The 12500-nt window shown below is 41.5% G+C and overlaps 2 protein-coding genes across 2 annotated transcripts in view; one reads left to right on the plus strand and one right to left on the minus strand.

Moving 5' to 3' along the window:
• The window catches only part of LOC307255649 (arylsulfatase I-like), a 225129-nt gene that overhangs the window by 124502 nt on the left and 88127 nt on the right, over window positions 1-12500 (plus strand). The gene's annotated exons all lie outside the window — the stretch shown is intronic.
• Window positions 1-12500, minus strand: part of LOC307255648 (neuropilin-1a-like) — a 131914-nt gene that overhangs the window by 13254 nt on the left and 106160 nt on the right. Inside the window, exons 9-13 of the mRNA XM_080034374.1 lie at window positions 9651-9826; window positions 8682-8837; window positions 6987-7131; window positions 2420-2602; window positions 1829-1873 (exon numbers count right to left, since the gene is read on the minus strand). Of these exons, the coding sequence (XP_079890500.1) occupies window positions 1829-1873; window positions 2420-2602; window positions 6987-7131; window positions 8682-8837; window positions 9651-9826 (705 nt within the window). The remainder of the gene's footprint in view (window positions 1-1828; window positions 1874-2419; window positions 2603-6986; window positions 7132-8681; window positions 8838-9650; window positions 9827-12500) is intronic.

The following is a 12500-nucleotide window of genomic DNA, read 5'->3' on the forward strand; positions in this document are numbered from 1 at the left end:
ATATTTGTTCCCCCAGTTTTCTATACAGCTCTGGAAAAAAAAAGAGACCACTCCAAATATTCAGTGTCTCTTGTTTTACTCTTTAGAGGCATATGTTTGAGTAAAATGAACAGTTTGATTTTGAAAATATAAACTACTGACAACATTTCTACCAAATTCACAATAAAAATATTGTCATTTAGAGCATTTTCTATAAAATGTAGAGATGGTAAATGGACTTGTATAGCGCTATATCTCCGTTTATCACAGACTCAAAGCGCTTTACATTGTTTTTGTACACATTCACCCAGTCACACACACATTCATACACCGATAGCAGCAGCTACCACGCAGGGTAGGCTTAGCACTAGGGTGCTAAGCTAACTAAGCTAACTATCGGGAGCAATTCGGGGTTCAGTGTCTTGCCCAGGGACACTTCGACATGTGGCGGGGAGACGGGGGATCGAACCTCCGACCCTGCACACCAGAGGCGAACTCCCTTCCCACTTCGCCACTGCCGCCCGAGATGAAGATTGAAGAAATATCCAGACTGGTCTCTTAATTTTTTCCAGTTTTCCATATGATAAAGATAGAACTTCCAATGCCCTGAGCTGATTTCATCTGTACATCTATGTAGGGCATGAGGTAGGCAAGAAAAAAATATTATGTCATCTGCAGGAACACAATATTTGTGTTGTCATAATTTTTTAGTTTATCAGTTTACTCCACAAATGAATTGAATTTGGTTTATCTACATTAGAGATCTTCTTTTTAAACGTTAGCCTTGTTCACTCTCTCTCTCTCTCTCTCCCTCTCTCTCTCTCTCTCTCTCTCTCTCTTTCTCTCTCTGTCTCTCTCACTCTCTGTCTCCCTCTCTCTCTCTCCCTCTCTCTCTCCTTCTGTCTCTCAACAAATGCTTATCTTACTTTACGTCCTTTTTGCAATTAAATTAAATTACATTTACTGGCCCGAAGAAATAGCTGATGAAATAGCTTGATCCAAAAAGCAATGCTAATATAAATCCACCAGCATTCCCCTCTCTCCCCTCTCCAGCTGTGTGTCAGGGCTGAGATTCATGCGTGTGAACTGGGGCGATGCATAAAGCCATTCTGCTCCCATGGAAGTCAATTCCCATTGTTCGCTGTGACGGCGGTCAGTGACACTGAATGATGGGCCCACAGGCTGAATTAATGCCCTGATCTGGCAACCCTGAACAAGCACATTTTTTCGCCTTTGCCTGTATAATGTTTCTTCTCTATTTTAAAGGTACAGTGTGTAATATCGGAGTATTTTTAGCGGCATCTAGTGGTGAGATTCTAGATTGCAAGGCTCACTCGGTATGGGAGAATTTAACAGAAGCTACGGTGGCCTTCAAGGACAAGAAGCTATAGTTACTAAAGATGGCATCATCCACCACTGCCTCAAGTCTTTCCACAATATCAAGTGATGAAGTGAAGATGTATTTAGTTATTTATTCTATAGTACTTCTTCTTCTTGGTCTTCCAACAGGTGCATTTCCCCAGGACGCCCACTATATATAAAAACGCATAAGGCCGTTAAGTTTGTCCCTTCTGTGCTACTGTAGAAACATGGCGCCGTGCCCCAATCCTATAAATATGAAAAGCCCCTTCTCAGTTACAAAAAAAAAACACTTTTCAAGGGATTATACACTTATTAAAACATACTTACAAAGATTTTATTCCATATTTATCAATTCTGTTCTTAAAAATGCCACTAAATTCTACACACTGCACCTTTAAAAGTAGTGTACAGTATAGAGGAGGGAAGATATACATGACATAAGAGAGTGATGTAAACATGGTGACAGATTGCGATGTATAATTCTCACCTGGGATGAAGTCCATGATGGGGTCGGGCGCTGTGGTTCCTCCTGCTACAGACAGATGGGACGGTCAGAGGTTAGAGGAGGGTTGGGACACACACACACGCACAGACACACACACATGCACACAGGCACAGGCACGCACACGCAAACGCACACACCACAGTATTATTGTTGTACTGCAGTTCAGATGATATAACAAAACGAAGAAATCTCAAAATTATGCAGTTTTTTTGATTATAAATCTGTCTAAAATATTACTCTCCTAAAAATTAAGCATCTTATTCTGTACGACAGCAAAGGGAAGATGCATTTTTTTCAAGCAATCTTAAAATTAACCAGTGCAGTGTCTTGCGTTAAATAAAATCTAACACACATACCTACACACACACCTACACACAAACACAGACACACACACACACACGCACGCACACGCACGCACGCACGCGCACGCACACACACACACACACACACACACGCGCGCACACACACACGCACGCAGGCAGGCAGGCACAGACACGCACACGCAAACGCACACACACGCGCACACACACACACACACACACACACACTAGAGGGTTGTTTTAGTAAGTTTACCTGTTGCTACGTCATAGTCGTAGGGCGGCTCTGTTACCATGGCGCAGTCCTGTCGTCCTTTCTCACAGTCCGATCCCTGCGTCGTCATGGGGACGGTTACCGGGGCGGTGGTCGTCGCTCCAAACGTTGTCATGGGGACAGTGGAGGCCATGGGCGTGGTCGGGGGGGCAGTGGTAGTAATGTCTGGATGGAGGGATAGATGAAAAGACAGTTTGAATTTTGGACATGCCACTTTTTGTTCAAATGTAAATAAAAGCTGAAATTTTTTTTTTTCCACAATGATTCCTCTTGTACGTCGTCTTATTATCTTCTGGGAGAAGCCTGTGTCCATTTCCAATCAAGAAAAAGCTTGCTGGTTTCATAAAAGTAACTTTAAGTCAAAATGTGCCAGGGGTATGAATCATTTTGGTTTTGACTGTATCAGTTAACAGTTTTTTAAAATCTGAACCCCCCCCCAAAGAAAAATAATCCAAGTCAGTTTGACCCTATTTCTACAAGTACATAACTTGCAGTAACTCTTTCAGGAATCTTTTCAGGACATCAATAACTTCACTTCCCCTTTTCACATGAGAAACCAAGATTTAGAAACAGTTGGCAGTCCGCCCCTAAAAAAAGTCCCAGCTGAGGGAGTATCATGTTCTGATGTCCTAAGAACTAAAGAGGGCTGAGTCTGCACGGTTAAATGACGCTGACCGAGCAAAAGACAAAAAAGAACAAAATGTTTTAATGGTTTTAGTGCTTGAAACTGAAAAGTCCAGTCATGTACTACTGCAAAGGAATATGTTATTGAGTTATTTGAAAGGGAATCCTAAGAAAGGTTTAAAAAAAAACAGAGCTAAGTGCATCATTGCAACTTTGAAGATATATGATAAAGATAAGGGACTTTTGGTCTGAATGGGCCAATGTATAACACTTATTTAATGATGTAAATCTTAACAATGGAATGCTTTTTTTTTTTTTTTAACCTTTATTTATACAGGTAAATCCCATTGAGACCGAAGACTCTTTTTCAAGGGAGACCTGTTCCCATTCCCACGTTACCATTCACGCACATTCATACACCGATAGCAGGCTAACTATCGAACATTCACACGAGGCAAGGTGGGTGAAGTGTCTTGCCCAAGGACACAACAACCATGACACAGGTGGCAGGGCGGGAATCGAACCTCCAACCCTTTGATCATCAGCCGACCCGCTCTACCAACTGAGCCACAGTCGCTCAAAGATGCTACAGATTTTCTAAAAGAACTAAATGTTAATGGTTAAGTGCTTGAATCTGAACAATACAATCAAGTATATCGCGGAAAAATAACATGAAATGGGACGCACATGTATTTATTTTTATTTATATCCTGATTTATTTGATTGGGGTATACCTTGAAGAAGTTTCTCAAAAATGTAAAAGGAGTTGACCGCATCATTGCTTTCTTTGAAGACGACGTTTTCAAATTACCAATGGTTGTTGATCACTGCATTCAAAGTGCATGGAGTATTTTATGAAAGAGAATTGTGTCTCATTTGGATATATTACGTTATAAAGGTTATACAGATATATAAGGTTGACAAGTAGATACATCTCACTGACAAAACTTCTAAACTCAAGTGTCTCAACTAATTGTTTTCGATTGTAATTTTTTTTTTAAAGATTATTTTTTGGCATTTTCAAGCTTTATTAGATAGTACAGAGTTGAAATGGGGAGACAGAGAGAGAGAGAGAGAGAGAGGGGGGATGTCCTGCAGTAAAGGTCCACGGGTCGGATTTGAACCCACAACCACTGCAACAAAGCCCAAGAGCCAAAATGGTGCACGCTTTATCCACTACGCCACCGGAGCGCCTCAATCATTGATTGTAATTTTAATTGTTAAAGATTTAATAGCCGACTTAATCCTAACATAATCTCTTGTATCTTATTAAATTCTATCACACACTCAGTCCATGTCTAGTGATGTGTTTTTTGCTTCTAATCAAAATGAAGCAAATTGAACTTGAATTAGCATATGTTAGCTACTGAATAAAATCCCCAGATGGTCCGCTGCTTATAATTAAACTTTGTATAAAAACATGTCTGCAGCGTTTTTTTGAGTGGGTTGGTTGGTTCGCTCTCTCACAACAGCATAAATGTCAGGAGAGTATATTTAACCTGAAGGCTTGAAGCAGCATTCGGCAACAATGACAAATAAGCTAAGAAAAACCAACCTCATTAAACGGCTGAGATTGAACACACACGCACACGCACGCACACACACACACACACACACACACACACACACACACACACACACACACACACACACACACACACACACACACACACACACACACACACACACACACACACACACACACACACACACACACACACACACACACACACACACACACACACACACACACACACACACACACACACACACACACACACACACACAAACACACGCGCACGCACGCACGCACGCACGCACGCACACACGCACACACACAGGTTTTGTGAGAACAGGAAAATAATTACTCAAATGACAGAAACCCTTCTTTGAAAAGCAGTTTGTTTTGATTAATCCAAACAAACTCTTACTTAAAGTGATCTTACGTCTAGCGCGTCCTCTATTAAAAAGGCTCTTAGATATTTAATATTTAATAATCCTCATTAATTGTGGTTCAAAGCTTTATCATAATGCACATTAATGAGTAGGGATATGGATTAGTTGGTAAATGGGTGTTTATGTGTGTGTGTGTGTGTGTGTGTGTGTGTGTTTGGGCTTTTTCTGTATCTTTAAGTGCACACGTATGGTTTGCGGTGCATTCAAAAGTGTGTACATGTGTGTGTGTGTGTGTGTGTGTGTGTGTGTGTGTGTGTGTGTGTTGTAGCATTCCGATCAATGCGACTATGTCATGTTTCCTGTGACAGTGTGTGCGTGTGTGTGTGTGTGTGTGTGTGTGTGTGTGTGTGTGTGTGTGATTGTGTGTATTGTCCCTTTCTCTGAAGTAAAACTCTACTCATCACACGCACACACACACACACACACGCACACGCACACGCGCACACACACACACACACACACACACACACACACACACACACACACACACTGACCACTGCAGCAGTAGAGATAGCAGCCGGCCTTGGCCTGCGTCAGCCTTTCACTCTCTCATTACAGATAAGCGGCAGACTGAAGTGTAAGCTCTTCACTGTTCACTCACTGATTTAACTGTCGGTCGACTTGAGGTCACGTTTACAATAATGCAAATGCTTCTGACAGTGCTGCTTGAATGCTGAACATATTCCCTCTGTGTCTCCATACAATTTTGGCATACACACTAGAAAAAGTGTACACAAATGCCTACAGCTCTTCAATTGGTATTCACTTTAAATAGCTCTTTATATGACTTTTATATTCATTTCATTTAGCTGACACTTTTATTCAAACTGATAAGTGCATTCGACCATCAAACCCATAACAGCAAGAATCATGTACGTACAAGATTAGCTTCAAAATAGCCAAACTAGAGATGTGTTTCAGCCTGTAGCGGAATATGTGTAAGATTTCTGCTATTCTGATGTATCCTTTATTAGGTTTCATGAGTTGATAGCCGTTATATTAGATACATTAGATATAAGGATTAAAATAATAAATTTACATGTATGTTTCAGGTATTATGTTTGAGTGATGGATGCATGGATATCGCATAGGAAGATACAACTCAGCATTCGGTTTCTTTTTTATGTTTTTTTTCTACCACTTGTTAAAGCTGGGGTATGTGATTTCTGATTGGTCAAAGTTAACATGAGCTGTACACTTTGACCAATCAGAGCAAGGCTCCGATTCTCTGTTCTTATTGGCTGTTGGGACTGTCCATTCACTTTGGCACGACTTTGTTGGTGTAGAGCGTGTCAGGGAGGGACCATAGGGGAGGGACCAAAGAGAACAAGTGGAGCGGTTGAGGTATTTGGATTCGAATCTCTATCCCAACTGCCATTTTCTCCCCAAAATCCTCCACCCCGGCTTTAAAAGAAGTCAGTTCAGCCACTCACCATCCAGCCGTATAGCCCTAGCCCCTCGGTAGTGGCTCTCTCTGGGTAAACCCGAACGTAGCGCGTCACTAACCAACCACTATTTGGACCTTTTTGATTTGATTATATTACATTTTTTATATGAAGTCTTTAAAAATACTGTAAATTGTTTAAATATAAATAAGTTGATGCACATTATGTAAATAGTTGTTTAAGACTATAATTGTGAGCAGCTGAATAAGGGGTGTAGGGGACATACATGAGCTTCGGCCTCCTCGCACTCGTTTCCGGACACAGACGCCACATTTATTTTATATATATTGTTTATGACACTTTGTAATTATTGTAGTCTTATGTTATTTGTATTTTTATAATGTGTCATACTTGCTTTTTACATTTTTATTTGTTCGAAATGAAGACGAAATGAATGAATGAATGATTGAATGAATGAATGAATGAATGAATGAATGAATGAAGTCAGTTTAGCCACTGTGACTTGAAAAACCATTATATTAGATACATTCGATATCAGGGTTAACATCATAACTGCCACTCACCATCCAGCTCACAGCCCAGCAGCTCCAGTCGAAGCCCCAGCCCCTCGGTAGTGGCTCTCTCTGGGTAAACCCGAACGTAGCGCGTCTGGAGCGGACCCACTGACCGCAGCTCGGGGGTGTCGTGGTTCTGGTTCCCCGTGAATATCTAAAGGAGGGAGACAGAGAGAAATGTATTTATTAAATATATATATTTTTTTTAAAGGTGCTACGAGGAACTTCTAAATATATCCGAAACAGTCACATTCTTTCTTTCCTCTGATGATCATGAATAACATGTAACAGCAAACGAGACCATCAGAGCAAAGAATGCTATTTTTATATAGTTTTTCTTAACGCCTTTGTCATGGGTACTGTATGTCCGAACATGGACACAGCACAGATGAAAATGTTTTCTGTCACACACCCACACACACACACACACACACACACACACACACACACACACACACACACACACACACACACACACACACACACACACACACACACACACACACACACACACACACACACACACACACACACACACACACTACATTGGTTTCCTTCTCCCTGATTTATGAGTGTAGTGACCGCGTGGACAAAATAATCTATGAGAACAAGAAACTACACAGAAGTTTTTGTTGCCGAACTAGAATTGTTGTTGTGGACGCAAACGGCCATAAATCACAGTTGAACCCGAGTATGGAAGTGATTTGTTTTAAGCTGCAGTGTGTTTTCAGCTTTCAGGGTAAAGGGTGAGTGTAGCATCTAGATATCTAGATCTTTGGCTGTGTTCTAAAAGCCCTACTAACGTCCTCCCTCCTACATACTCAACATGTATATATGCTACATACTGTCTACTTAACGATCGATTGTGTATGCGAAGTTTGTCGGATCGTTTACACTGAAGTATACAGAAGCAATAAAGAATTTAAAAAAAACTTCCATGTCTTTTGGAAAGACGCAATGCATTGTGGGGCAGTTGAGTAGGAATAGTACTCTTCCGGGCATTTCTCGCCCTACACAAACTTGCATACACAACCGTCACATACTCAAATTTACGTCAAAATGAGTATGAGTAGGACGTGAGTAGGGCTTTTAGAACACAGCCTGCAGTAAATCAACATGTTTGACGGTTAACCACTTCCTCTGTCCTGTGTCCTGACATCTGGAAAACATACAAGAGGACGTCCCACCAGTTACAATGGAACAAAGGAGAGGAAGAGGGGTCCGGGATCAGAATCAGAGTCAATCAAATCGTCAAGAAGACTTTGGGCGCTTTTACACCTGCCAATGTTTGGTTCGATTGAATTTAACTTGGGTTCGTTTCCACATTTTCTGCGGTTCGTTTGAGCAAGTGAGAACACAGCAATCGTTCTCGGACCAAAAGTGGATCAAATAAGCGTCCCTGGACCTTGTTGAAGACTGAGGGGTCTCGGTACGCTTGGGCCATTTTCCCACTAAATTGAATGAACATGTTGAATGCACAGTATCTCAGTAGATGTGTGACAGAGAGAGAGAGAGAGAGAGAGAGAGAGAGACAGGGAGAGAGAGAGAGAGGGACAGATAGAGAGAGAGAGAGAGAGTGAGAGACAGAGAGAGAGAGAGAGAGAGAGAGGGAGAGAGATAGAGACAGAGAGAGAGAGGGACAGAGAGAGAGATAGAGAGAGAGAGAGAGACAGAGAGAGGGAGAGAGCTGTATCTATATCCCACCTTGGGCCGGGTGGTGTTGTCCTCCTTGATGACGGTCCAGTCGTCTCCGTCCAGACTGTGTCCCAGCCTGAAGCGCTTCATGAAGACATTCCTGTCGCGGTGCTTTCCCCCCTGGATCACCAGCCCACTCACCATCTTCTCCTGACCCAGGTCCACCTGATAGGGAGGGGGGGGGGGGGGGGAATAAATAAATAATCATTCTTGTCCATATCATTTTATATACTAGATATTATTAGGTACATCTGGTTGTTATGTAATTTTTTTATTTTTACATATTGTTCTGACGTTACATTTTGTTGGCAACACTGTTACAACAATAGTCATGCCAAAACAGAGAGAGAGAGAGAGGGGGAGAGTGACAGAGAGAGAGAGAGAGAGAGAGAGAGAGAGAGAGAGAGAGAGAGAGGGGGAATGGTTGGTATGACATTACAGATAAGATGTATTATGGGCAGAGTATTTTTTGGCACTTTCAAGCTTTATTGGATAGTACAGAGTTGAAATGGTGAGAGAGAGAGAAAGAGAGAGAGAGAGAGAGAGAAAGAGAGAGAGAGAGAGAGAGAGAGAGAGAGAGAGAAAGAGAGAGAGAGAGAGAGAGAGAGGGGGATGGTTGGTTTGACTTTACAGATAAGATGAATAGATAGACTGACTGACTTATTAATGAAAAATTGTACATTATATTGTTGTTCGTCTGCGTATTGGGGTCACTGTTGAACAAAAACCCAATTTTTGGGGAGAAAAACTCAAAATGGTTGATATTAAAGGCAAATATTCCCTGAGATAAGAAGTTGGATAATCTCAGATAAAAAAAAACTCTTACATTTATATTTTTTTTTAATGGGAGAAACAAATTAGTTTATTTAAAAAGGTTTCATCAAGTTGATCAAACTCCAGACTTGGGAGTATATGCCAGTCCAGGATGACTTAATCTAATGAAACTAAGTAATTATAAGAAAAAAGTATCAAGCCCACCTGTAGCCACTCGTTCCTGAAGGGTTGTTTGGTTTGCTGTCCCGTCCACCCTGACCGTCCCGTGAGCAGGCGGGCGTTCTCTGCCACCCAGCCGCGGTCTGCGTAGGACGAGGCGCTCAGCTGGGAGTCTGAGATCTGACCGGAGACCATACCCAACATCCCAGAGCAAGGGTAGTCTGAGAGAGAGGGACAGGGCAAGCAGGCACGTTTAGTAATTTATATAGGATATATTTTGTACTATGGGCCAGTTTCACAGACATGGATTAAGCCTTGTCCAGGATTAAATGGATTTTTTTTTTCATAATTCACTTATTAACAGAGGGGTGTTGTGGTGTAGTTGATAGTGCCCCCAATAGAGGCTCAGTCCTCTTCACAGCAGACTCGGGTTAGAATCCAGCCCGTGGTCATTCTCCGCATGTCATTCCCCTCTCTGCCCCGTTTCAACTCTGTCTCTACACACTGTCTAATATAAGCAAAAAAAGTCACACATAAGTGGCGAGAGTTGGGGCACATCTAAGATCTTCTGGAAGTTTGTTCAAGTTATATGAAGCATACTACGTAAAAGCAGCTTCCAATCTAATGGTGGATATTCTGACTTCTTTATCATTCGAAATATGCCTGAAAAATTCAAATTTTCTCTGTATATTGTAACTTTTGATGGGCATATACAGTATGATAAGAAAAGTTGCATGGTGTGCTTATAAGGGTCTTATCTAGCCACTGCTCTAGTCAGCGGTTTCTGTTGGTGGCCTATGGGCTATGGGTGCTGCTACAGAGCTGAAAACTCAGCAGTAAAGACACACAATACTCATTAATCATATCTGGGATGAGTACGTTTGAATCGAACATGCAACTATGGAAATATTTAACTTTTTGTATGTATAAGCATGTTTGAGGATTGGTCTTACTGCATTGTTTTTCGTGTAACTTCCATTAAGGTGAGGCATGGAAGGTAGAATATAGTTTTTTTCAGCACTAATATGGACTCCACTTATACAGCGCTTTCCCCTGGTTTTTCACAGACTCAAAGCGCTTTACATTGTTTTGTACACATTCACCCAATCACACACACATTCATACACCATTCAGCAGCAGCAGCTACCACGCAGGGTTCAAGCTAACTATCGGGAGCAATTCGGGGTTCAATGCCTTGCCCAAGGACACTTTGACATGTGTCTTCAGACCAGAAACTGCACTGCGTCAAAATATGCTTTAAATTGGGGCGCTCCGGTGGTGTAGTGGATATAGCGCGTACCATATCGGCTCCGGCCTTCGTTGCAGTGGTCGCGGGTTCAAATCCGACTCATGGACCTTTACTGCAGGTCATCCCCCCCTCTCTCTCTCTCTCTCTCTGTCTCCCCACTCTTCTTAACTTCTTCCTATCCCTTTTGAACATGAACTATGTTATTTGAGTTATGTATTTGTTGCTTAGGATCCTGAGGATCCCATTTGTTTGTTTTTAATTTATTTCTTTCCTTTTTTACTGCTCAATCGTTTTATTTTTGTTTGTATTATTATTTTTTTTAACCATGTTCAATAAAGACTTAATAAATTTCAACTCTGTACTATCTAATAAAGCTTGAAATGCCCAAAAAATTATCTTAAAAAAAAAAAAATGCTTTATCTTCTCAAGTGTGCATTCAGAGCAAACACTTCCTTATGTTAAAGACATTCAAACGGCTGAGTTGCTTTCGGTACCATTGGGAGGGTGAAATAACGTCCAAGAAGTCCAGATTGAAACCTATATCCACCGGTTCCTAAGTCGTATCATCTGAGCCAAATCACCGCTCAGGGGTTTGTAAGGAACAGTGTATGTCTGGACAGTTATCATCATGAGAGACATTACTAATTCCTAAACATAATTCATCTTAACGATGGCCGAGGTAAACGGTGGGAATATACAATGTTCATGTTACAAAGTTATCTACCTGGAATGAACGTTTTTTACAGGGATTTTTGAATGATAGGGGCTCTGCATTATTTCATAAAGTGAGTGTTTCAAAAAATATATATAATTTTTTTTGTATTAACAGGTTTTAAAGACAAAAACAACACTTAGGGCAATTTACAAAAAGAAAGAAAGCCAATACGATCTCGCACGCACACAGACAGACCGACAGACAGACAGACAGACAGACAGACAGACAGACAGACAGACAGACAGACAGACAGACAGACAGACAGACAGACACACACACAGACACACACACAGACAGACAGACAGACAGACAGACAGACAGACAGACAGACAGACAGACAGACACACACACAGACACACACAGACACACACACACACACACACACACACACACACACACACACACACTTGGCAAAATGGCTGACCCTGGCTCAACCCTAATACTCAAACACAAAAGCTCTTCTGTTCCATCTGCACAACATACGACTACAGCTATTTTTAGACTCTTGTTTCAAATGAGGAAAAACTCCCTGAAAAAAACGAATTGATGGGAAAAAAATGGGGAAAAAGATCATATTTTATCTTCTGGACGTAAACGCAGCCAGATGGGTTATTTTTAAACATCTGTTGCTACCGTTAACGACCGAATACAATACTACAATTTTGTGTTTCACCATCTGAGATTTGATCCTTGTGTGTAGAAGGGTCAGCAGGAAAATGCTTATGGTTCAAAGTCTTGACATATGAGGCCGTAAGGTTTTGGGACAATCTGGGTGTGTGTGTGTGTGTGTGTGTGTGTGTGTGTGTGTGTGTGTGTGTGTGTGTGTGTGTGTGTGTGTGTGTGTGTGTGTGTGTGTGTGTGTGTGCGTGCGTGCGTGCGTGTGTGTGTGTGTCTGTTGAATAGCTTGCTCCAATGTTGTTCTACTATTTGG

Source organism: Ammodytes marinus, assembly GCF_949987685.1.
Source record: "Ammodytes marinus genome assembly, chromosome: 9".
Taxonomy (NCBI): Eukaryota; Metazoa; Chordata; class Actinopteri; order Uranoscopiformes; family Ammodytidae; genus Ammodytes; species Ammodytes marinus.